The following is a 26,275-nucleotide window of genomic DNA, read 5'->3' as shown; positions in this document are numbered from 1 at the left end:
TGGGAAAGTTACAGCTGTGGCTTGTTCCCCAGCCCCGAGACTATTTATTAGATACTACTGCTTCGACCAGAGCTCAGTAGACCTCGACGCCGAGTAGGGCATGGCTCCGCTCATGGTCACATTGACCATGCTCTTTGCATGGCTGTCCCCTTCCCATGCAAGGGCAAGTGTGCACGAAAGTTGCATCAGAGAAGACAGCTGCCCTGGAAATAATAGCGAAATGCTGCTAGACTGCTACGATTATATAGTAGGTGAGTGAATTTCGCATGTCTGTAGCCCGAGTTGTACAACTGTGGTAACTTTGCTGTGGTAACTTTATTTCCCAGAGAACTTGTAAATGTGTAGAAAAAGAACTTTTCGTGCCACATGCCATTCCCTTCAAAAAGGAATTACTTGTACTAAAATGTTATTTCACATGCAGACTAAGATTTGTGTATCACAAAAAGGAGTGGCAATTTTACAGCTAAGAAAGCTTTAAATATGGGGAAAAATAGACTTTTCGTGCAAGGTAATATTTCTTTGAAGCAGCGATTGCTCGTATAAAAAACTTTTTCTTATTTGACGTGTTCTGCCCGATTTCTGTATCAGTTATCGGGGTGTAACTTCGCTGCTCAAAGAGCTTGCTTGTAAATTTGGAGACAAATGAGCTTTTCGTGCAACATACTATTCCTTGCAATCAGCGATTACTCGTCCTAAATCATCATCATCACCACCGTCAGCCAGACTAGGCGCCCATTGCAAGGCAAAGGCCTCTCCTATGTCTCTCCAATTAACACTGTCTTTTGCTAGCTTCGGCCATCGTGTCCCCGAAAACTTCTTAATCTCATCCGCCCACCTAACCTTCTGCCGCCCCCTGCTACGCTTGCCTTCTCTTGTAATCCACTCCGTTACCCTTAAGGGCCAGCGGTTATCTTGCCTTCGCAATACATGCCCTGCCCAAGCCCATTTCTTCCTCTTGATTCGACTAGGATGTGATTAATCCACGTTTGTTCCCTCACCCACTCTGCCCGCTTCTGATCTCTTAACGTTACACCTATCATTTTTCTTTCCATGGCTCGCTGCGTTGTCCTTAACGTAAGCTGCACCGTTTCCGTTTGCCTACACGTTTCCGCACCGTAGGGCAGAAACCCTAAAACCTTAATCTTATTTCGCATGCACTGCCGAATTTGTATGTCGCTAATCCGAATGGTAATTTTACTGCTAAGAGAGCTTAATTACGGATTAAAGTGAGTTTTTCGTTTTAGAGCTCTTTGATATAACTAGCTGCCAAATGCGCTATGGCGTCCATATTTAGAAAAAAACGACGCTCTAGGTTGGCCCAAACTTGGGGTTTACAGATTCGCTACTCCCATGGTCAATAACGGAAACTGTGGTCAAGTTGAGAACTTCGATATTGTTGATGAGCGCACACCTGCCTGGCAATAAAATAAATGAACCACACGCCACAGATATAGAAGTCCGTCATCCGTAAGCCCAACCCCCCCTCTCGCCCACCTTCCTCACACTAGAGTGGCCCCTTGGACGTGCAAAATTTTGAGGGGGAGTTTCACACCCGCAAACTCGGAGGCCGCCAGGATGGTCCCGTATACAGCCTGAAGTGTTTTCGAAGGAATTGGGACTTGTTGAAGGTATATCGAATGTAAGTGGTGAATTGCAATCATGAATACTCATTGCAACAGATTGAATGGGGGGGGGGGGGGGGGGAGGGTTGCTTGTACTTGCCGTTCAACATTCAAAATTCTGACCAAGTCATCCACACGTTGTTGCAGCAGTTGAAGTCGCATGATAATAATTTGCGATCCACACATTTTTTCCCTCTCGGAGGAAGGATTGTAAGTTGAATTTGTGAGGCTCACGAAGTGAGTTGTCGCGTGACGAACAGTGGGGTGCATTGACAGACGATGTTATGTTACTGATGCGACCTTCTTGTGTGATGAATCATTAGCTGCTCCCACAGAACACGCTGGCTGGCAATTGTAACTCTTGGCACGCCTACTATTTATTCGTTTATTGTGACACTCATGGCGGCACAAAATAGCATTACTTGTAGGGAGGGGGCAGGAAGGGGGCGATATAACACAACGTAAATACGAAAGCAGGTAACAAAAGTTGAACTTGTATATTGCTTACTTTAGCATTTAATTAAAAAGGCGAAACAATAAACGCAATAATTTTGTAGCTTCTTACATGTGTAATAGAATGTAGCGCCAAAGTATTTATTTTGTTTTTTGCTCTAAATCATTAGAGGAGTAATGCGGCCCGTAGCCTATTGTGTCCAAATACTATATTTATAAGGCATTTTTACAATTCCGTTTTCTTTCGCCAATGTTTGTTTAACGGCTGACGAAACAATTTGCTTATTTTTTTCCTTCGCGTACACAGTGGGCGCCGGCTCGGCTGGAAGCGTAGTGGCGAACCGGCTGTCAGCCAGTGGCAACTACACTGTGCTCCTCCTTGAAGCCGGTGGAGAGGAGACGCCCGACCTTTTGGTTCCTTTCAACGCCCCTTTCGCTGCCAACGAGAACAACAGCTGGCTGTACGTGACAGTTCCGCAGAGAAATTCTTGCCTCTCCTTCCCGGGAAATGTGAGTAGCCTGCACCTAAAATTGGCGCCGCATCCTACTACATTCTGAATCGCATCCTTAATAGGGAAGGACTCTGAATCACTACCATTCTTGTGAATATAATCGACAAGACTCAGCAGCTGTCATTTTAAAATACGGTAGCGCTTCAGAATTTTTGAACGTTAGCTCTTCTTAGCTCGTTCCTGAGTCTCGCGCTGTCGCCGGTGTCGGCGCCATCCGCGGCACCCACTGCAAGGAAGTCAATGAAGACCAAGCGCCAGCCGCGGTTCTTCGTTATCACTGGTCACCTGTTTAGAAGTCACGTGCTTGAGTTGTCCGCAGCGTTAATAGTTCCTGACCGATCGGCCTTAGCTGCTCCGTGAGCTTGCAGTCTCTTCACCGTCAACAAATCCAACTTCAAAGATTATGCTTAAAGAACTGTAGTTATTCTTAGCTCGTTCTTCAATTTCATGCCGTTGGCGTTGACGCTGTGGCCAGCATAGACCTTGGCATCGCGCCAATATTCTGCGAGTAACCGCACTTCGTATTTATGTTTTCGCGGCAGCGTCGACGGCATTAGTTTGCTTGGTGAACTTGGTAGAGCAAGGTGCTGCTGCTGCAGGCTACACCAGTGTACGTGTGGTTTGTGGGCGTTTAACGTCCCAAGGCGATCAGGCTATGAGGGACGCTGTAGTGAAGGGATCCGGAAATATCGACCACCCGGGGTTCCTTAACGTGCACTGGCATCGCACAGTACACGGGCCTCTAGGATTTCGCCACCAATCGAAATTCGACCTCCGCGGCCGGAATCAAACCCGCGTCTTACAGGTCAGCAGCCGAGCACCATAACAACTGAGTCACCACGGCAGCCCCAGTGTACGTACGAAAAGAATAGCGGCGAGACTATGCGAGAGGGATATCATGGACAAGACAACGTGTTGAAATAGGTGCGCTAGGGCATCGGAGAGGAGCCTAATAATTTAGACAAGAACGCTACAAAAATTCTTTGCTATCGCACCACAGCTAACGCTTGAGCACTCGCGTTGCACACTCGTAACCGTCCGGCGAGTTTTTTCTTTCCTGAAATAGATCAGGAAAAGGAGAGTGGAAATGGAAAGTGAAAATTAAGCGATGACGCATATCTTAGAAAGTAGCAAGAATGTTTTATACCCATGTTCCCGTAATGAAATTATTAGTGCATTCGGAAAACATGCAGGCAGAAAATTTAACCTAAACCTCGCTAAGCCAGCGGGAATCTTTTTTTTTTTTTTGGTAAGGGACTGCAGTTCCTGAACACTTACTCTTCATCTTCATTCTCCCAACACAGGTGGCGGTTATGACTCTAGGAAAGCTCCTTGGAGGCACGAGCTCCATCAACTCTATGAATTTTGCTCGCGGAAGCCGGCACGATTTTGACATATGGGAAAAGGAGTACAACGCCACAGGCTGGAACTACACAAGTGTGCTGCCTCACTTCAGAGAGATCGAAAGGTTCAACAAGAGCATCCTGGTCGAAAAGGAGGGTGAGTGATACCTGTTTTAAGCCTTAATGAAGCCCTGAATTGTTTTAGACGGGCATATTCTAGTGCAAACGATCTGTAGTGACGGTATTTGTGGGTATTTGTGGGTATTATAGTCAAATTTGAAAACTCTGCCTTAACCCTACCCAAGCCCTACAATTGCCCAAGTGGCAATTGATATGTGGCCAAGCTTCTGCCGAGTATATCCAGGCAGCAATATAAATACCTGTCACTCTTTATTTGTAAAAAAAGCCTCCAGGAGGCTTTTCAACAAGAATTCAAGGACCCGCTCGAGCAAATACTCATTGAAATATGGCGGAATTAAAAAGAAACTATGAAATCCTCTAGGTCGTTTTCGCCTTTCAAGTTTTCAAGTGGACGGGCAGCCTAATTGGGTGTGTGCTTTTGATTGCGCTGGAGTTTTGTGTGTATGTGTTTATCTTTTTCACCGTAATCTGCAGTAGCCTGACAGGAAGTCTTGAAGGTAAACATCTCCACTTGTCATTATAGCGCGTCTCATCTTTAACGCCGAGGAGCATGTGAAAGGCAATAATTTTCAGTCATGTGTTTGTGTTGCCTGGTTTTCATTTGATGGGAGAATCTCTAGAGTGCCGCTGAACGGCGCGGTACTCAGCAGTTTCTTCCAAAGAACTTCAGGTCCTTCAGTTCAGAAGGGCATGCCATAATGACGTCAACGTTTTAAAATAAAGAACTTGACTTCGAATTAAGGATTTTCTATTTGTACATTCGTGCATTTGGTGAGTCAGCGCTTATGCAGCACTACATAAATACCTTATTTCTCCGCAGAAGAAGAGTACCACGGCTTTACGGGCGAAACACCCATCAACTACCCTCGCTACAACACGTCTCTAGGCTACGTCTTTCTGAATGCCTGCGCACAGTCCGGCTACGACTACGTTGACTACAACGGAAAAAATCATTCGGGTGAGAACTCGCAAAGCATATGCTGTTGCCATGTTCCTCTGAGACTAGATAGTGTGCGGACAGCTTTGCTTCTTTGAAGATTTATTCTCAACAGAGGACCCACATGTTGTTGTTAGTGGCTATTTATTATTAAAATAACAATGGAAGGAAAAGATGTTGCTACCCGCGGAATCTGCTATCGAAACCTGAAGCACCTGAGCTGCGGCTGGCAGGAATAAAAAGGCAGAGAGAGGGAAAGAAAGCGGGGAGGGATAGTAAGAAAGGATAGGGGCGGGGGGTGATATACACTATGTACAAATACAGAATATGAAATAGATGTGGGGTGCTGCGCAGCGCATGATAGAAGTAAAACTACATGGAAGAAGCGAAATGAAATTGTTTGTGAATGCGGCTGCAATAAATCGGCAGAAAAATGAATAAATAAATAAAATAAATAAACAAACAAAAAACAAACAAACAAACAAACAAATAAACAAACAAATGAATGAATGAATGAATGAATGAATGAATAAATACATAAAACATTAAACAAAATGCAATAAAATGAAAAAGCAAGACACGAAGTAAGGCGCGTAAAACTCGTGGTTTGACTCGGTTCGGAATTTGTAGGGAAGAGAAGGAGCGCAATGTCTAGCGTGCATAGGCATATGATGGAATCAGTAAACATAGTTAACGGTGACAGACTTTCAGTTATACGAATGCAAGTATTTGTCGATGTGTGCAATGTGCATGAAAGAAATTTAAGAGCAAAAACAGGTACAGGTAGCTTCAATATAAAAGGAAACGCATCATGTGCATTGCTGTCATATTGTAGGTGCATGCACATGATCGTAATGTATTAAGGATTGCGAAAATTGTAATGCAGTAATGTACTTCAGCCTCATGAAAAAATTCGTCATATTCCCTCATAAATAATTCGTACTGTAGATTATTTCAGCCGCGCTTTTGCCCAGCTGAGCCTGTCGTGCAGCTGTGGCCATAGTGATGAACAATTTGTTACGCTAATAACATTAGTCGAAAAGAGAAAAACCGAGAAAATTGCTTTGCTGTTTACCGCAGGTTATTCAAGAGTGCAGTCCAACACTGAGTATGGAATGAGAAGGAGTTCCAACTATTGCTTCCTAAAGGACGTGCGATGCAACCGCACTAGCCTGCACATTTCCATCAACAGCACGGTCACTAAGGTAACCGGCGCTCATTTGAGTGCTACGGAGGAAGGCCATGTTTATATCATATCTGTCACCTTAATGGTCATGGGGTGGCGGGTCTTGATGCTTTTCTATTCATCCGTTCAAAAATCTTGTTCAGAATTTCGTCTTTGCTTCTTCTAACTCACATTTACCGCTTTTTTTTTGTGTGCTTTTAGATACTCATTGATAGAGAAACCAAGCGTGCTACTGGAGTAACGTTCGTCAAGAACAACGTCACAATAAACGTCACCGCGGCCCGCGAGGTCATTCTCTCGGCGGGAGCTATCAACACTCCCAAACTGCTCATGCTGTCCGGAATCGGCCCCAAAGAAAATCTACAAGAACACAACGTGCGTGGTTCTGTTTGCGGTATTTGACTCTCTTGTTTTCATGGCGCATGTGGAGGCAAGAAACTGAACGAGTCTGCAGTTGAGGTAAAATATAGCTTCAGTGTTCCTCAAAAGAGCATTCAAACTCCTCGTATACAACGAAAAAGTATTTGAAATCAGTTATCCTGTAGGTACTGACATCAGCATACGAGAAAAAAAAAAGCAAAAGTCGGCTAGTAAATTGAAAAAAATTATCACTGGTCCGAATGAAGTGCATAATAGCCCTGTCGCATGGACTTGCCATTATCCACTAAGCTCTCATAATAGCACCGTCACATGCGGCTATGTCTATTGTGAAGGGTTTTTGTAAACGCTGCATGAAAGAAAAAGCTGAACCGAAATCAATGTATGACTTCTTGAAGTGCGCAATCCAATTCTGAGACAGAAGCTCGATGCGGAGGTCCCTGTTGGGGCAGATTAAGGACAACAACAACGCTTAAATATCCAACCCAAATTGTACTATGTGCTACACATTACATTTTGTGAAGAGCGCACATACACAACAACTACCCTTAAATATCCAGCTGAGAATGTACGTCATACATTGCGGGTGCATTTAAAATGTCAGTGCATGACATCTGTTTCACGTAGTTTTGGTTTATGACTGACTTGCCAAGTTTACTGGAGCTTTACTGCGCTTAAGTTCGAGTATAACCCCCAGAGCCCAATTCGAGAACAAGTGGAGAGGTGCCTCTATTCTTCCGGTTTGAAATAACAAGAAGTTAGCAGCCGTACAATGTGAGAAGTTGGCACTGGAAGCGAGCATGACGAAGAACTAAAAAAGACAATGTCTACATCGCAGATTGACGTTGTGGAAGACCTACCTGTTGGGAAAGGTCTCCAGGATCACGTTATATTTGTGGGCCTCGTGGTAACCACCAACGAAGATTTGATAGGACTAAAAGATATCAACAAAAGCATCGAAGAGTACTGGCAAAATCAGACAGGTGAGTGTGACTAGAAATCTGACATCAGAACTGATGGTCTGGTCGTATTGCAAAGTAACTTTTCATATAGGAAATGCCGTCTGCAGACAGCTCTGGTATGGGGAATACTGCATTCAAGGCAAGCGGAACGGGATTTGCTATAAAGCATTGGGCATGATATCCCAGAGTCTAATGTTTTTCTGAGCACTTTTATCAAACATAATAGATGGAGAATTAATCTCGGAATGGCACCTTGGCTAAAAAGCGCCATGACACAAGGTGCTTCGCGGTAATCAAGATGGTTCACTCCATATAAGCCGAGTACCAGGCTAGGGAAAGCTTTTACTCATTGTGTGACCGGTGGGTATTAGATGGCACTCGGGATCGAACTCCACACCTCCCGCATACAGGCGGATGCTCAAACCACTAGACCACTGCTGTGGTACTTTCTTCAACCATAATAGTAGGAAACTGTTTTTTAGTGTTTAACAGTGCTTTTTTTCTATCTAACACAGTAGTAGACTGGGTGCACCAAGTTCTTTCGTCGGGGTTAATTTATGTTATTTTACTGGCAAACTACATAGTAATGTGTTTGCGTTATTAACAGAGTAGGATTTCCTCATCGCTTAGAATTTGCATTGCGGAGTGTTCTCACTAGGCCTGTTGAACTCCTTTGAGGCCTAGGCCACGACTCGGAGCTTCCGGTAGCGCACACCAGGTAAGGCCGTTCTTACGATGACACCTCGGCTATGCGAATAAGGACACAGCACAGAAAAGAACAATTTGTCCGGTGCCAGACGTTCATTGGACGTTCCAAGAAAGGCCGCTATATTGAATAAATACATAAATATGAAAGCCTAATACTGTAAAAAAGCAAGAAAACAAAAACAAACAAACAAACAAACAAACGAAAAGAGCCCCGCTTTGGGAAGAATAGCATGGAAAATAAATTATGGTGACGTAAAACGAGGTATCCCTGCGAATCGTTTTATTTATAAATACTCAGAAAGATGAAATCTTTTATGAACACTACAAAGGTGCTTCCCTGAGCATGCGACAGCCGCAGAGGTATCGTGATATGCGCAGATCAGAATAGCTGCACCCCACACGCGAATCTTCCTTAATCTTGCGAGCGTTTAATATTTTGTTTTAGTAATAATGGCTGCCTTGAATGGCATATATCGCAGGCTAGAAAGGTTTTTCACTTGCAAGCCGAATAAAAAGACCTACATCTTATATTTTCTTTCTCCAATCAGCAGTTTTTCTGGCTAATAAAGCAGTAGTAGTAGTAGCAGTGGTAGTAGTGGTGGTGGTGGTGGTGGTATTATTATTATCGTTATTATTGTTAATATTATTATTATTGTTATTAATATTATTATTAGTAGTAGCAGTAAAAAAGTATTCCACAACACTAATCAAGTGCTCAAAATGTGCTCATCACGTTATTATACAACGCAGGACTGCTTACTTTACCCGGCGCATTCGAGGCGTTGCTCTTCACAAACAGCGGCATCCCAGAAAAACGTCCGGACTACCCTGACATTGAGCTGGAGCTCACAGATGTTTTCCCGAGTCCAGAGATTGCAAAGTCACCATACGTTTCAAATGAGGTGAGCACCAGCTTGGAACGTGTGCGGAAGGGGCAGGCTGCATGAAGGCGACAAAAAAAAAATCACCTGAGCGGATGCACAGAATATGTGCCACTTGTGTTTGCAATGTTGACGTGCGAAATATTACAGGAATATGTTGAGTGTGCTAGAGAAAGCGCTCGAAATTCACCAGAGCATTCTGATAATTAAATACTGCCTCGTACTGCTAGCCCAGAATTGTGGTCACATGAAATCTGCTATCTCATAAGTAGAGACGCACGAAAAATACTGTAATGTTACTTGCACGGAGCGAGAAGTAGCACCCGAGGCATAATAGCAGAGTGGCTCTGATGTTTTTATTTTTTTTCAAGGCCAGACCAGCTAGGACCATTCAAGTTAAAATAGCGCGAACACAAAGTTCTTGCGTGATGATGTTTTCAGCAAGGAATGTTTTAGAGCGTGGCTCTTTGGCACCAGTTCTTGCTTCGCAGGTCGGCACAATCCACTCTTGCTTGTCTTGTTCGATTCGCTATTGCCATTTTTTTACCTTTGTACCTACCCCTGCATGGGCCCGACAAGGGAGCGCGCTATTTGTAAATAAATAAAACAGAAATAAACAACAAAGCGGAGCAGCGATTGTGACGATGTGAACTTCGTTTCAGAGGCGTTCATTCCAATCTGACAATTCTGCCGCAGACCAATCACCGTACAGGCCGCCTTTGTGGTGTTCACAGCTGCTATCGTTGCGGCCCTTGTCACGCACTTACCGTTCTCGGTCATCGCAAAGCGTGTGGTGAAAAAAAAAAAAAAACCAGCAGAAATCCGTGCGGACTGAACCTGTCGCCTCCCGAATGCAAGGCTTAATCACTAGGACACCGCCTAAATGAAAGAATGAATGAATTAATGAATAATATTCAATCACTCAGCCAATAAATAAATAAACCACGTGTTTCGGGCTCGAACAAAATTTTCGCACTGACAACACAAGCTGCGAAACACTTTTACAGTTTGGCTTATTATTGCTTTAAATGCACCGCATTAACGAGCAGATAAGAGAACCGGATGTCAGAGGGCCGTGGGTGTCAATAAAAAACTAGAAGGCTCGAAGAACGCGCCCAAATAATCAAAGAATTTGTAAAATAACTAAGAGCATGCATATCTGCGGAAAACAACACTTTGATATGCAATCGTGCGCAAGTAAACTGGATTTTCATCGCAAAAGATGATATTGCACCTGCCTCTGCATCATGTGGCCGGTTTTATACCTTGGTTTTTAAATGGTTTCATTACTACTGGTTTGTACTGTTCTCAAGAAGTGCACCACCATAGCCTCAGGAGCGTGATGACGGCACATTTGATGCTCTATGCCGCCATCACGTACACTCTGTGTGCTTTGAGTCAATTGTGCAACAGTTTTGGCCAATGTACGGCTGTGGGCTCAACACAGCAAAATCGAATAGAACTTGCCTGTGGCTGTATTCAGTGCTGATACAGCCATTTCATTCTCGTTATCCATAGACGTACGAGAAGTACTACCAGCCAATGTTTAACAAGAGTGGCTTCATGAACGCCGTGGCCATGGTGCGGCCGATATCACGCGGCACTGTCAGGCTCAACTCCTCCCATTACATGATGCCGCCTTTGATTGACCCAAATATGCTGTCCGAAAGAATAGATCTTGATCGAATCGTCAATGGTAAGACTTTTTGATGTTGCCTAAATTTTCTCTCTGAGTACTTGCAAATATTTATTCGCTGCAGTGGCGAAACAGGAATGAAGCGTTGTCTCTAGCATTGTGCGAGAAAAAAAAAATGGCAAGCTGAAGGTAAAAAGTAATGTGCTTAAGCGATAGGATCGAGCTCAAAGAAGAAAGAGAAAGAGAATTGTAGGGAATCATATGCACGATCATAAATACCACGGCACAGGAGTAGCCGAGGAAGTTGTGGAGGGGATAGCCGCCAGGAAGCATGGTCTAAGCACTACTACATGGAGAGCACGAGAGATGTAAGCGATTTTCTAAGTTTTTGCGGCGTCATCTTGTTTCTTTTTATATTTTTTTATTTGTCCGTGGTCTGAATAATCAACCAAAATAAGCGTCAAATGCGTTTAAAATGACAGCTTTGTTTTTGTTTTCAGTGACAGTTAGCCTTCTTGGTACAGTTTTGAATGCGAAGTAAATCAGAAGTAATAATGTTCGTCAGGAATGTCGTACATCTTGTTCAATTTTACTGAGCTCCTTGAAACACAGTGACTGCCATCCACACCTCTGGAATGCGTTGAAAAGAACTGTGAATATATTTTTCTCACTTTATTCTTGATCACGCATTATGAAGTATTCACCCATAGCAATTCATGAAAATGGAAAGACTGTTAGTGGGAAAAGGTTAAATAGAGAAGCCATTTTTATTTTCTGCCGTGTTCGTGGCCAACGTTCTGCTGCGAATTCTTTTAAACATGGCACAGCTACATCTGTCGGAATTCACTCGCGACAAGTGAAGAATTCCTACACTAGGAGAGAGCCTCCTGGACGGAGCAGACTTGTTCATTGAACCGAGTAGTTGTTTTGCGTCATCTTCATCATTATGCCCGAAGAAGCACATGTTTACATAAGGCAGCGCTCATGTAAAAACCTCAAGCACGTAATAACTTTTGTTTTTATCGAGCCCGCAACTCCACACTGGGCAGGGACTTACAGTAGTTTGGATTTTAGCGTGAAACACTAACACAGCAGTAAACTTTTGCACATGCAGTCGATTTAGATTAACTTTGCCGGGTGGTTATTTCATTTCTTTAGAAGAAAAAAAAACTATTTTGCCCAAGGAAACAGTGGTGGCGTAATACTCTAAACCCTAGAAAAATAAGAACCTGCAGTGGAAAATTTTGAACTAGTGTCTCCTGGTGTAGTTTTCTGCTTGATTTGCTTGTTCGCCTTGGTGACATCAGTGCAGATAAATGAAATAGACTACAGAGAGCAAAACAGACCTTTAAAAATTCATGACAACGAAACAAAATGCTGTCACGTGATCGCTTGGCTGGCAAACTTCCCAGAGGACTGAAGTAAGTTCTGAAACCTCGTGCCAGATAGAGGGCAAGTAGCTTGGTATGCACTGTTATTGCAGCGAACAAAGCAGAACATGTATGCGAAACATGCATATATAAAGACAAGAACTGGTTTCAGTATAGCAATGATTTCATTATCTAGACTTACGTTTTAGAATGCAAAAACTTAGGCATTTTCTTTCTCGAAGTTTGATTCTACTTTCTTTTATACTATATTGAGCTAAACATGAAAAAAGTACCATTTGTTGTCTTTCGTAAAGCCTCGAATCTAGATCAACTTAAGTTTCCAACCTAGATCAAAAAGAAAGCCTTTGCAGGTTTTCACCTAATTCGGGCTATTGCATGGATCATTTACCCAGTATGCTTGCAAATAGAAGGTATATATCTCCAGTCGTGTTTTCTGAATTATATTTTTACGCGGGAAAATATGTAGATATCTATTTCGGGGTTCTGCGCACATGGTGCTGTGAAGGAATCTTTAAACAGGAGTGGCAGATTTTGTCGACAATACTAATTTCCAACTCTGGTTCAACAGCTCCAAGCAGAGGAGTGACAAAACTTTTGATAGCAGCACACGTAATTGAGCACAAGAAAAAAACTGGAGAGGAAACAGAACTCGTGCATACCATTTTTCGATACGAGACTATGCATGTGTAATTTGGGACCCTTTCACCAAGACTAAGATCACCAAGATGGAAATGGTGCAAAGAAAAGCAGTTCGCTTCATATATAATAGCTTTGGACGTACATCAGTAACCGAACTACTAATGAAAGCAAACCTGCCACCATTAACGCAAAGAAACCGTGTATCACGACTAAAATTCCTCTTTCAACTTATTAACGGTCATTATAAAACCGACCTCACGTGAATAATTAGTTTTTCATCTGGGTATTCTACAAGGCAGAGACACAGTCGCACAATAACCGCCTTTAGCACCCATAATAACTGTTTTAAGTATTCTTTCTTTCCCAGAACAGTAACTGAATGGAATCTACTAACCAATGATCAAATTTCAAAATCATCACTATCGGCATTTATTTCAGGTATTGTTTAGAAATGTGTTGTCTTTAACTGCTTATACGCTCCATGGATCTAATTTGTATTATATGCTTTGTCTGTGTTATTGTTTTCATTATGTATTTATTGTATCCCACCCTGCTAAAATCCCCAGAGGGGATTGCAGTATTGATAAAAAAAATAAAAAAATAAATAGAGTACTAATGAGGGTGTAATATATGTATGAAAAGGAAATAAATCACAGATTTGCCAAAGAAGTGGCAAGTGCATTTAATAATCTCTCACTTCGTATGGCAAACGATAAAAACGAGGTTAAAGAAGCCAGGACTAAAAAATAACCAAACGATTCTAGTTTACTCTTGCACTCTCTTCGCGTTTCTTCATGCGAGTGGTATGATTTGCGCAATTTGCGATGATGCCTGTACAAATTTTTTTCATAGGCACACTAAAAGTGATGAAGCTCTTCAACACGACCGCCATGATGGATATCGGCGCCACGATATGGAATGTCTCATACCCAGCTTGTAAAAACTACACCATATGGAGCCGGGAATACGTGGAATGCTTTGTGAAGATGGCGGCCTTTCCTGGACAGCATGTGTGCTGCACATGCGCTATGGGCAACCACAACAATTCAGTGGTTGACGAGAGACTTAAGTGAGTAAAATTTGTTCTGTTAGTGTACGCAATCATGCAAGGGAAGTCTGCCTGTTTGGGTGATGCCTCTATGCTTCGTTTATGTCCCCTCATGCGACCCTGTGCAGTACAGGTTTCCCGCAAGTCTTAAACTCGCCCAGTGGCTTACAGCAGCCAGTGTAAAGCCGGCGATGCCTCTTTCCACTCAAGAAATGTCCTTAGCATGGCCGCCGAGCCCAGAGTCAGTCAGTTGCAAAATAAACCAACATGCGAAGAACCGTTGGTTCAGGTACAGGATTTGGAAAAAATTGTGGATGCAGGTAACTTTCGGTAATTTCATTCAGGGAAGGGTGGCTTTATTGCACTCGAAGCGTTTTAGAAACGTAGAAATAAGAAAGAAAAAACAATGAAACGATTCAAATAATTCATAAATATTTAGGGCCAGAGCTGGAAGAGCAGCGTGAAACTGACATGCATAAGCCACGCATGCTGAATAATTTCGACCACCTGGGGACCTTTAACGTGCGCTGACATCGCACAGCACACGGGCGCCTTAGCGTTTCGCCTCCATAAAAATGAACCCGACCGCGGCGGCTGCGTTTTTATGGAGGAAAAACGCTAAGGCGCCCGTGTGCTGTGCGATGTCAGTGCACGTTAAAGATCCCCAGGTGGTCGAAATTATTCCGGAGCCCTCCACTACGGCACCTCATCTTCCTTCTTTCAGTCCCTCCTTTATCCCTTCCCTTACGGCGCTGTTCAGGTGTCCAACGATATATGAGACAGATACTGCGCCATTTACTTTCCCCAAAACCAATTGTATATACTTTCTACAAGACTACTCGACACGCACTCAGGCATCAGAGTGGTTCTACTGGATGTTCTTTAGCTTTGACTTTAAGTGACGATTAAGCAGGTTCGGTTCTATTGTCGGTGTTCAATAGTCGCATCAGCGGACAATTGACGAGCAGGAACACAGTATGTGAAGCAATTACTGCGCAGCAAGTAACGATTTCCAAGCTGAGCAGTTAATGAATCACACTTGGTTATGCGCATGGTGCGACTCTGAAAGAAGCTAATGTGTGAGTGAACACGGTAATTGTTCAATGTACAACTTCAGTGCTGGAAGGAATTTTTCGATTTTCATAAGTGGCTTGCGCGCGTGCGAATTATGATACCACTTGAAAACTGTCCTGTTGTTAGAAGCTTACCTTTGCTTGTTACGCAGGGTGAGGAACGTCACAGGATTGCGAGTAGCAGACGCATCAGTCATGCCACAAATCACCTCTGGCAACATCAACGCAGCCGTGCTGATGATCGGTGATAAGGCGGCATCTATGATACTGGAGGACGCTTTGAAGAATGAATATCAGTAGAAAATTTTCAAATTAGGCATATTCGTCGTCATTTTTTTTTGTTTCAATAAAGGTGCCAAAGAAATTTGTGAATAGTTTGCGATAGTCATTTATGTAATGGTAATATTTACTTGTTTAGCACAAAAAAATCCGGTGCGCTTTCTTCGCAGCTGGCATGCTTAGGAAGCCCTTGGTTACATTACTAACACTGCTACTTTTTGTTTAAAGCGTCGTTTGCACCATCCGGTTTATTCAAAGAGGACCTTTCCTTCAATGAGGACCACTAATATTTTTGATCGAATGTCTCATTTTTTTTTGTGCTACGGATCTTTCCTCACTTGAAAGGACTCCCAAGGAGCAGGAACTTGCAGCCTATTGCAAATGCTAGGAACTGTAGAAACGCTTCAGTTGTAGATCTGGTACCAATTTTGAACTACATCGATCTATAATTCTCTTTATTATTATTATTAGTATCTATGATTAATTTAGAAGACTAGACTGTATGTATTATTCTGTATCGTCTAGCTATTAGTCTCCCTCTTGTACAACGTTTGGACAATTCCCTTACCAAGATCTGGGGTCATCACATTGCTGTCTTTATTCTATGGAAACATTCTTTATTGTGAAGAACACCGCGCTTTAGTCTAAATATTTGATGTCAGTTTTTAAATCATTTATTTATTAAAAATACTGCAACCGATGGGCCCAACAGAAGAGGAAGAAAAATAAAAAGCTTCATGGGACACTTAAGTTCCGCCTTAATTATTGTAAATTGACTATGACTATTAAACGTTTTAGTTTGTACATTAAGAGGCCAAGATTATATTAAGAAATTTTTGGCCGCCAACATCGAAGGTAGGTCCGGTTTATAAATGTTGTAAATGGCCAAAGTGGTTCGAGATATCGAAAGTAAAAAAAACATCCATTCACAAGCTTCTTGAGTTGGCTTTTGCGCATTGCATGCGTGTGGTATCATCGCAGAAATTAAAACCTTTTCTGCATCACTAAATATGCCAACTTCGCCAGTATTTTATGTATAAGAAGTGCGAAAGCCGAGATTTGATAAATATGCGATGCGGGAATGCCGATTCAACGAGCGTTGAAATGCCTATTTTTGACGTTCTCTATTCCAAAATACGTTAGCGATTTTAAAAATAAAATAAAAACACATTTCAGTTTAGATACTGACGGCAATCGATTTCGCAATATAATCTATATAACTTTACTTATATAAAAATCAAAAAGCTAAAGAGAGGTAATTAATAGCCTAAATATTGATCCATATGAGGTACAAAATGTACGCCTTGCTGTACAATCCAGCTCAACAAACCGCACCTACGTCTCTAGCAGTTTCAAAATAAAAATCTGTAACGATTAAAAACTAGCATATCTGTGCATTTGCGAAATAACTAACAACTATGTGCTTTTGCGCTCTGGAGGTACCTTTTCCGTGTTTTTGGCTCATAGCTGCTTGCATACGGTTGCTATCTCGACCTCCACCCATCATAGAGTGTTGAAAGTGAAAAAAATTAGGGCGAAATGTGTGTCTGAGTTCGTTTATGGGATTTAACGTCCCAAAGCCACTCCGACTATGAGGAACGCCGTAGTGAAGGGCTCCGGATAATTTAGACCACCTGGGGCTCCTTAAAGTGCACTGACATCGCACAGCACACAAGCCTCTAGTATATTGCCTTCATCGAAATACGACTCCGCGGCCGGGATCGAACCCGCGACTGTCAGGTCAGCAGACAGGCGCCATAACCACGCAGCACCTCGCTGGCCGAAAGGTGTATTTGTAGAGGAAAAGAAGACCTGAGATTGTCGGAGAGCACTGCGCTTCCGCTTCTTTGTTTTTGGCGTTACACTTTTGCATTTGTAAGTGGACGTTCTTGTTGCCTCTATTATTTAACAGTAAGAGACAACATGGCCACATGAGTGGGGTCTTTTCTTGTGCGCAAACAACGACCCGTATGCAAATTCTCGCAGTCAATTCAATTTATTTGCAGAAGAAATTCTGGTGGGACACCTGGGCTAAAAGCTGCATTTTTCAGCTTGCCGAGGCCCAGGGCCCAGCGTATTACAAGGCAGGGAAAGTCACTCAAATATTTAAAACAGAAATAATAAAGGAACATAAAATATAGATACTTAAACACACAGCACAGATAGACTTGTAAAATGTGGCTACAAGTAGAACATGTATACAATTTTGTAGTAATGTAAAACTGAAAATGAAACATGCATATGAATGATTTTAAACACATTCAAAATCAAAATAAATAACACTAGTCCAACACAAGGTAGAAAAACAGTGCAAAATTAAAAAAAAAGGTTTATAGAATGTGGTTATAATGGTTGTGTGATGGAAAAAATATAAAGTAAAATATTTGGAGCAATTGAAAACAGTTTTTCACCAGAACATCTATAGGGATACAGAGTACTGTCGCAACTGGTTAAGGCTGAGATTGGTATATGGCGAATATTTATTTAAAATCAACGGGAGGTTGTGCTTAAGGGACTGTAGTTTGTTATTGGTGCGGAAACAGGGATTTTCCATACATCAGTGCTGCGTGTAAATGCATTATTTCTGCTTTGTTGAAGGGATGCTAATTGTCTGAAATGGCCCGATGAAACATAATATGAGCGCAGCATGCGAAATTCATACATACGTTGTATGGGGACGATATTGTACTGACGGAAATATTGTTCAGTAGAAGAAAAATGATCAATACTAGCTATGCTGTGCACATATTTTTGTAACATGTGTATCTTTTTAATGTTCCATTTAGTAGTTGTTAGCTACACTAAATTGCAATAATTAATATATGACGAGAACAGGGCGTGGTATATTTGAAGTTTAATATGAATTGGGAGAAAAGAACGGCATCACGATAAGGCACCGGTTGTCCTGCAAAGTTTTGTGCATATGTTGTCAATGTGTGAATCCCACGTTAATGTTTCTGAGAAGGTCACTACCAGAATTTTAAGCCGCCGCGGTGGCTCAGTGGTTATGGCGCTCGGCTGCTGACCCGAAAGAAGCGGGCTCGATCCCGGCCGCGGCGGTCGAATTTCGATGGAGGCGAAATTCTAGAGGCCCGTGTACTGTGCGATGTCAGTGCACGTTAAAGAACCCCAGGTGGTCGAAATTCCCGGAGCCCTTCACTACGGCGTCTCTCATAGCCTGAGTCGCTTTGAGACGTTAAACCCCCATAATCCATCCAGAATTTTATTTTCCTTATCAACAGCAATTTCTTGCCCTTCGCACCACTATTTTGTTTCGCGGCCGAAAATTAATTACTTTTGTTTTTGTAGGATTAATCATTAGTCTGTTACACTGTGCCCACAAAACCAATTTTTCGAGGAGGCCACTATAACATATTACATGTTTATTTTCATCACGGCCAGATAACAGAATGTTTCCGTCATTGGCATAAATAATAAACTGAGCCTTTGAATCAATGGTTACAATGTCATTAATATATACATTAAAGAGAAAGGGTCCTAAAATACTGCCCTGAGGCACTCCGGCTTTGATGGGTAGAAAAGAGGACTGCTGATTACTAATATGTACGCACTGGCTTCTGTCGCGTAAATAAGATCGGATGAGATTAAGGGATGTTCCTCGTAATCCGTGTAGATGTAATTTGTGTAAAAGAATGTCATGGCTAAGGGAGTCAAACGCCTTAGAAAAGTCCATGAATAGGTCGAGGGTGAAAAGCTTATCTTCTATATTTTGCAGGTTGTTTTCTTTCGGTGTTATTAAAGCATTTTCAGTAGATCTCTCCTTTCTAAATGCATACTGCGCGTCAGAAAAAAGCTTCATCTTATACAAAAAAGTGTTAATCTAGATGACAATATTTTTTCTAGCCCTTTCGAAAACACCGGTATTACTGATTTGGCCTGTAATTCTTAACATCATTTCGGTCGCCACCTTTGTGTATGACTGTTACCCTTGATCTTTCATCTCCATAGGAAACTCATCATACTCCATGATCAAATTGAAAATGTATGTGAGAACAGGAACAATAAACTGTAAAACATGCGTTCTGTGTTTTATTTGCAAATTAATAATGTCAAGAGCTTTGTTATTGTTAAGTTGCAAAAAGTTCTAGATACTTCTTCCTCGCTTACTGGGTGACAAAACTGTTAACTGGGCTGTTGATTGAAGGTGGTGTAAATAGCAGACTGTCATCGGACGTGATGCTATCGACAAATGGTTTATTGAAGTGATCAGCCAGTTCTTGGCCAGAAAGTTCATGGTTATTGAATAATATCTTATCAGGCGTGGCATTTTTGGTTTGACGACCTAAGACTCTGTTGATCGCTTTCCAGGCGGCTTCTGGTTTTTTCTTCGTTACGTCAAGAAACAGCTAGGTGCTCAAAGTAGGCAGTCTTTGCTCGTCGAAGTTCACTGTTTAACTTATTTCGAGCAGCTTTGAATTCTTGGAACGCATTCAGTGCGCGCGCATTTAAAAATGCGTGATACAGATAGTTTTTCTTATCATGGCTAAGTGAACAGGAGTCACACATGGCTTTTTTATCTTTTTTTGATTGGTGGAATGTTCTGAAGGGAAAGTGCGCACAGTATATTTTTATAAACGTTTGAATGAAACCTGTGTATGCGTCATTCGTATTTCGCTTCCTAAATATAAATGACCATTCATGTGTTCTAATGTCTTGCTCGAAAGATTCAAGTGCTTCGTTTGAAATATGTTGGAAAGTAAAAACGTCAGGGCGTTTTCTGCTCGACATTTTGGGTGAACGATAACACATGAAAACAGAGCAATGGCCACTAATATCTGCAGTGATCGTACCAGCGAGGGACACAGGTGTTTTGATGTTTGTGATAGATCAAGAGTGTAGGATGTGGACACTGTGACACGGGTTGGCGTTGTGATCACATTTGTGAAACCGGTTGAAGTTAGTCTTGTCACAAAATCTTAGGTACTGGCGTTAGCGTCTAGCATGTTCAAATTAAAATCATCGCCACAAATTAACTGATAATTATTCGCGCACAAATATTCCAAAAAATTCTAAAAAAAATCAATAAACTCTTCATGCCTGCCTTTGGGGGGACGGTAAACAACGGCCAAGATTTCGAGGTTATGCTTAAGTGTTAAAATTTCATAGTCATTCGTAATCAGGCAGTATGCAGGTACAGGCTCATAATCCCAGGAGTCATTAATATAGATAGCTACGCCACCTCCACGGCGGCCATTACGATTAATGACGAAGCTCTTGAAACGATCAAGGTGAACTCTATCGCCGCCATCATAGTACCGAGTTTCAGTAATCATTATAATGTTATATTTGAATGAAGACTGGCTCAGTAGATCGCCAATATTATCTTCCATGTTTATAGCGGAGCGCGCATTGAATTTTAACACTGAGTTTTCGATGGGAGCGGAGATGGAACACTGTGTGGAAAAACAAGCTTGAAGGAATTCATTTCAGAGAAGCTAAAGATGTACGCCTAATGTGCTCAGCTGTCGGGGGGTGGCGGCGAGACTATCTTAACAAGGTCTTTCTCACTGATGATCTGAATACTTTGTGATGCGTCACTTGGGCGAGCGAAAATCTTCCCGTTCTGCGTCCAAACTGACTTACAGCGTTGCTCATTTTTTTCGTTTGATCGCCTTTCTAAGAAGTCGCTTCAGAGTTGGGTAGTCGCATGACGCACGTGGACGCGCGTTCTCTTCTTCAGCCAAGGCACACAAGCGCACAAATATCCTCGCAAGCCCACAAAAATCGAACTTGCGCACACGAGGGACACCCACAGCGCCCTTGAGTTTGAGAGACAGAGAGAGAAAAAAAAAGATGCGGAAATGTGTTCATGTGTTTAGAAACTGAGATTTATACTCCTGTTTTGTGAATTCGGGGGGAATCCCTTTTGGTGCTGCGAGATGTAGAAGCTAGAAAGCCAAAATCAATCATTGATTGCAGTTGTTTTCAGTGTACAATTCCATGTAGTGACGCTCTGCGCCAAGATATGTGGACGCATATTGTTTTTTTTTTTGTTCGTGCGAGGCTTCTTTAGTTGTTGGAGCATTTCAAAACATGCACTTGTGTTCAGCATACAACACCCCGTTGTTTCCAGGAAAAGTCTTTCCAAACAGTAAAACATAGCACAGTAGACAAAGCGCCTTAAAATAAACATTAAATCTAGGGGCAAATTAAAGGGCACGAAAAGAAAACTGAGATCAGCAGCTAAGATCGATTGGATGTTCCATAGTTAGAACGTCTATTTTAGCGTTTTCCAGCGAGACAGAAATTGCTGCTTTGCCCAAGTGTTATGATGCTACGGAGAAATATCGCAGGATAAATAAAAAAAAATGCAGGGGACGCTTAAGATTCGCCTTAAGGGCATTGAGCGATAGTGGAGTTAATTCCCATATATGCGGAATTTAATTCTATATTCTACAATCGGAGATCTTTGAGAGTATTCATACCTTTCCTGGCTCAGTGGTGCAGCGAATCAGCGATGCACCACTGTCCTGTGGTGCTAGGTGCTCCTAGAGGGGAACATTGTGCAACGCAGGTTGCTCTTCCCGAGCGACCAATCATTAATTTAACTGTCACTTGCCAAGATGGACAGGTTGCTCACTATCGGTTGGGCAGGTTGTGATGACGCCACAAGGTCTCGTGAACTAGGAGGCCAACCTACCTCCTAGGTTGCTCTCTGGGTACCACCTGCCAGAGTCATGCTCGTGATTTTTCGCCCACAACGCCAACGCCCGATTTTCTGGTGAACTGGGCCTTTAACGCTATCGCGTTACAGTGCGGCATATGCAAATCTCGGCACCATCACAGCATAGCGGATACCTGCTTCTGCAGCTAGTAGTCCGAATATTGCACTAGAGTTGTGGTCTAGGCTTGGTCTGGTTGCATTCGTGGCTGCATCCCCTAATCATGCGAATGTTGCGTTTGATGGACCCAACGTTTCATAGAAACCGACGCAAACACACACAAAAGTTGCAACAGAAGTTGCAACAAATGTGAAATTCAATTCTGTCACATTCCACTATTAAGGTGACTTTAGAGTCCCCATAGTTTTAACGCTAGAGCGGTAAGGTTCCCGTTCTCTAGAAAATTCGGCGCCGGTGTTTGGAACGAAAAAGCATAGCTGACCTGCCACATAGGTGAAGTGACCTATGTATCGTCATCAAAACCTGGTCATAGGGGCAGGTGGGAACCTGCCTGTCTCATTGTGAGCAAAGTATCCACCGTGGCAAGCTGCCAGTTAAACTAATGACTGACTGACTGATGTTGCTTGGAGGAAGAAGGAAAAGGAAAGTGAACGGGCCTGCCTACTGACTCAAGCCGAGCCCCGCTCCCTGCCGCGTGCAGAAAGTAGGAGAGGTAAAGGATCGGAGAGTAAAGAGTGAAAGAAAAGACGCGCCGCGCTAGTATGCCCCGGGCCGATCCCGGAGGCCATGCAATACCTGGCCGACCCGTGCCATAGTGCTTCAAGCCAAGCACTTCGCCATGCTCCAAAAATAAGTTTAATATCCTATGTCCAAGGACCCGCTGCAGATATTAAATCAAGTATCAGGTATCAGTTAAACCAATGACTGTTCGCGAGAGGTCGCTTGGGAAGGGCAACGTGAGCCTCAAAAGCCCCACCAGTGGCTGTGTTTGAAACAGACATTGTGCCGGGCCGGTGGCGCATCGCTTAACTGCTGCACCAGGAGCGGTATCAGCTCTCCCAGCGATCTATAAACTTCAAGTAGGGGATGACTGTGTCTGAAAATACGCAAAGAGGACTAATGAGCAAAGAACACTGGAGGCCGCTGAACGGACCGATTAACGCTGTCGCGTCATACCCTTAAGAGAGAGCTGAAGTGTCCCCTCGAATTCTTTTTGTCGCTCTTGTTTGTTATCACCCATTTTGAGTTATTTGTCTTGTCGCCTTTTCCGTTTTGCTCCTCGCTCTACGAAATAACTGCTCGGCTGAAAGTCAGCGCTCCTCCTGGTCCTGTGGCTCCCGCGATGCAACTCTTGGTGTTCCTTTCGAGATCTTGGTATTGCGCTTATGCGGCGGTCATCTAGACCACCCTTCTTTACTAACGAGAAGGTGGCGGGCAGGAAAAATGAGAGCCGAGCAGATTGCGCGTAGGCAGTCGGTGCGTTCGAGGCCATCGCCGTATGTGGCCGGCACGCGGTCTCATACAGTGATTGTTGTGACGGCGCCCCAAGGGGCGCGGCCCGAGCCCACCCGCATTCGAGACACCATATCGGCTTTTGTGACTATTAATGCGACCGGTTCAGAAGCCTCACCACGGGAAAAGGCCGCCGCGGTGGGTCAGTGCCTATGGTGCTCGGCTGCTGACCCAAAAGACGAGGGCTCGATCCCAGCCGTGGCGGTCGCATATAGATGGGGCGAAATTCTAGAGACCCGAGTGCGGCGCCACTTTAGTGCACGTTAAAAAACATCAGGTGGTCGAAATTACTCGGAGCCCTATACTACGACGTTCCTTATGGCCTGAGTCTTTTTGAGAAGTTAAACCCATAAATCAACTAAACCTATCCATCATACCGGAAGATGGTTTGGTTGGTTTATGGGGGTTTAACGTCCCAATACGACTCACTCTATTAGAGACGCCGTAGTGAAGGGCTCCGGGAATTTCGACCACCTGGGGTTCTTTAACGTGCACTGACATCGCACAGTACACGGGCCTCTAGAATTTTGCCTCCATCGAAATTCGACCGCCGCGGCCGGGATCGAACCACGTCTTTCGGGCCAACAGCCGAACACCATAACCACTCAGCCACCGCGGCGGCCAGCATACCGGAAGAAACCCGGCGCTGGGCTCTGTTACAATATGCGGAAAAAAACCGGCACTGTGGTCGGTTAAACAATTCTTCGACTCTTTCAGAGAACTACGACATCATCAAGTCACGTGACGTACCACATTTACCTCTTCTCCTGTTTTCACCTGCATCGCAGCAAATAAAATCTCATCACGAAAAAATGCATGAAGATCGGACACGTCAGTCCCGATCATGACGCTACTTCAAAAAATTGTCCACGCCTAAAAAGGGAACATACGATACTTAAACAAATCACAAGAGACGATTCCACACACAGAGAGGTCGCTGCTACGGTGCGACGACGTCGTCTTCTAAGGGTGTAGCGGCTATTTGGAAAGATGGTCTAGGAGTTTCTCCAACCTGTCTTTTCCCTCCGCATACCACTCTAAAGAGCGGGAGCCATATGACGGGCGAAGCAAGAGTGGTTGTCGCAGACGGGCCTTGGCCATCCCTGCCGGAGCTACACGCACCCGAAGTGACCAAGCAGGTAGTGCACGCCCAAAGTCCGGAACCTATTGTTAACCAAGAACATAGCCCAACTCCGGTCCACGGCCGGTCCGGCAAGCGACTTGGCCATCACTACCGTAGCACTACACACCCTCAATGATGGAACAGTCACCACGCAGCCAGTGTATTGAGCATAATAGTGGTCGGGCACTAGATCAGGAATCGGTCCAAGTTGAAGACGACCGACTAAATAGAATGCGGAAGACATTCGTGAAGACCATGCGTGTGCTGCTTTCTAGCCTGCACGCGGCAGCTGTATACAATGCACTGCAAGTGTTGGATGTGTTCTGTCCTTACAGCTCTCCAGTAGCTGGCACAATGGCTGCTCCAGCCTCATCGTTCCGAGAAGTCGGAATGTCTCACTTTGCCATTAACATTATCAACCACAACAGCAAACAGCCTTTCTTCAGGGTATAACGTCTGCGCTGCGTGACTGCGTTGTGTTTAGCGTTGAAGGACGGTCAATGTGTTCCAATGAGGATGCAGCGCTCGGCAGCCCTCAAGGTGTGAAGGCTACAGCTGCGGCGGCCTGTGACTTTCAGTGTGTGCATCATTGCTTGCTGTGCTTGCTACAGACTTCATTTCTCTACTTACTCTTATCTTTTTACGCCCTCACTCTCCCCCAGTGCATGGTAGCCAATCAGAACATCCTCCTGGTTTACCTCCGTGCCTTTCCTCTACCACATTTAATACTCTCTCTCGACCTTTTGTGCTTTGTTTCTGTGTCGCATGGCAATTTTTCTTCAGATGTTTTACAACCAAAACAAGCTCGACAAGCTTTCCGTTATACTTAAAATCAACTGTCTTCAAATGCGTTCATCTACCCTGAAAATGCGTTTGAATGCACCAAACATCGTCGGCAACACAGTCGACAGGCCTTCAACATAAAGGAAAGATAAAACCGATAAAAAAATTAAGGGGACACTTAAGCTCCGCCTTAAGCGTATGACGCGATAGCTTTAGCAGTCTAGCGCCCATATATGCGGAATTGGTGATTCTTGACTTTATATGGGAGTCTCCATACCCCTACTGCTGCAGTAGTGCAACCTAGACTGCTTACCTATGTTGCTTTTCCGGGGAGTTTTCACTCTCAACTCCGACACGGACGTCGTCAACGACGACTATGACAACGTCAGATTTTCTGCACAGCGGGAGTCTTAACGCTGTCGCGTTAATAGATGACTGTATCCAAAGGGCATAGCAGCACAGCTGTAAAAGAATTCTCCTGACATATCTTCAAGCACATCCTTGCTGTGATGTTTTACTTTTGAAATTCCTTTTCTCTCATGGCTTTTTCTTAAAATGCTAGACTATAGTCAGCAAGCACAAGGGCTTCTTATCCTTGAAACACTTGGATGTTCCCGCATATACTGAACACGTGCTTTCTTTCCCACCGAACATAAAGTATAGACTATTTATATACCACACGTAAACTGCCTCTCCACAGCGATATGAAGAGCGGCATACTGTTCTCTTTCATGGTTTGCTTTATGTGCCCCCCGTAGCGGCCCCACAAGAGCTCTACAAGAAAAAAAAATGGCGGTGGTTTAGCTCTGGTTAAGCCTGGAGTGACGCGATAGCTACAGCTGGCCGAGTGGAACTTGCTGAGTTGAACTGCAAAGTCAGTCTTTCGTCACTCCGTTTCTCTGGGCGTTCCTTCTTTAGCTTCGTCTCACTTGACACGGCGTATGCGCACAGCTGTTGCAGCCTGGTTTCTCCAGCGTGCTGCGCCGCCGGCAGCAGCAGAAGCTGCTCCGCGCGACGTGACCAA

The 26,275-nt window shown here is 43.6% G+C and overlaps 1 protein-coding gene across 1 annotated transcript in view; it reads left to right on the top strand.

The window, feature by feature from the left end:
* Positions 1 to 15,224, top strand: part of LOC144101660 (uncharacterized) — a 50,052-nt gene extending 34,828 nt beyond the window's left edge. The window contains exons 12-22 of the mRNA XM_077634796.1: positions 98 to 251; positions 2,383 to 2,585; positions 3,892 to 4,087; positions 4,892 to 5,029; positions 6,089 to 6,213; positions 6,396 to 6,569; positions 7,411 to 7,555; positions 8,993 to 9,144; positions 10,642 to 10,819; positions 13,642 to 13,858; positions 15,063 to 15,224. Coding sequence (XP_077490922.1) covers positions 98 to 251; positions 2,383 to 2,585; positions 3,892 to 4,087; positions 4,892 to 5,029; positions 6,089 to 6,213; positions 6,396 to 6,569; positions 7,411 to 7,555; positions 8,993 to 9,144; positions 10,642 to 10,819; positions 13,642 to 13,858; positions 15,063 to 15,210 — 1,830 coding nt within the window. The 3' untranslated portion in view covers positions 15,211 to 15,224. The remainder of the gene's footprint in view (positions 1 to 97; positions 252 to 2,382; positions 2,586 to 3,891; positions 4,088 to 4,891; positions 5,030 to 6,088; positions 6,214 to 6,395; positions 6,570 to 7,410; positions 7,556 to 8,992; positions 9,145 to 10,641; positions 10,820 to 13,641; positions 13,859 to 15,062) is intronic.
* Positions 15,225 to 26,275: the final 11,051 nt, after the last annotated feature.

Source organism: Amblyomma americanum, chromosome 8, assembly GCF_052857255.1.
Source record: "Amblyomma americanum isolate KBUSLIRL-KWMA chromosome 8, ASM5285725v1, whole genome shotgun sequence".
NCBI lineage: Eukaryota > Metazoa > Arthropoda > Arachnida > Ixodida > Ixodidae > Amblyomma > Amblyomma americanum.
Note: the sequence above shows the minus strand (reverse complement) of the source record. Positions and strands in the feature narration are given on the sequence as shown.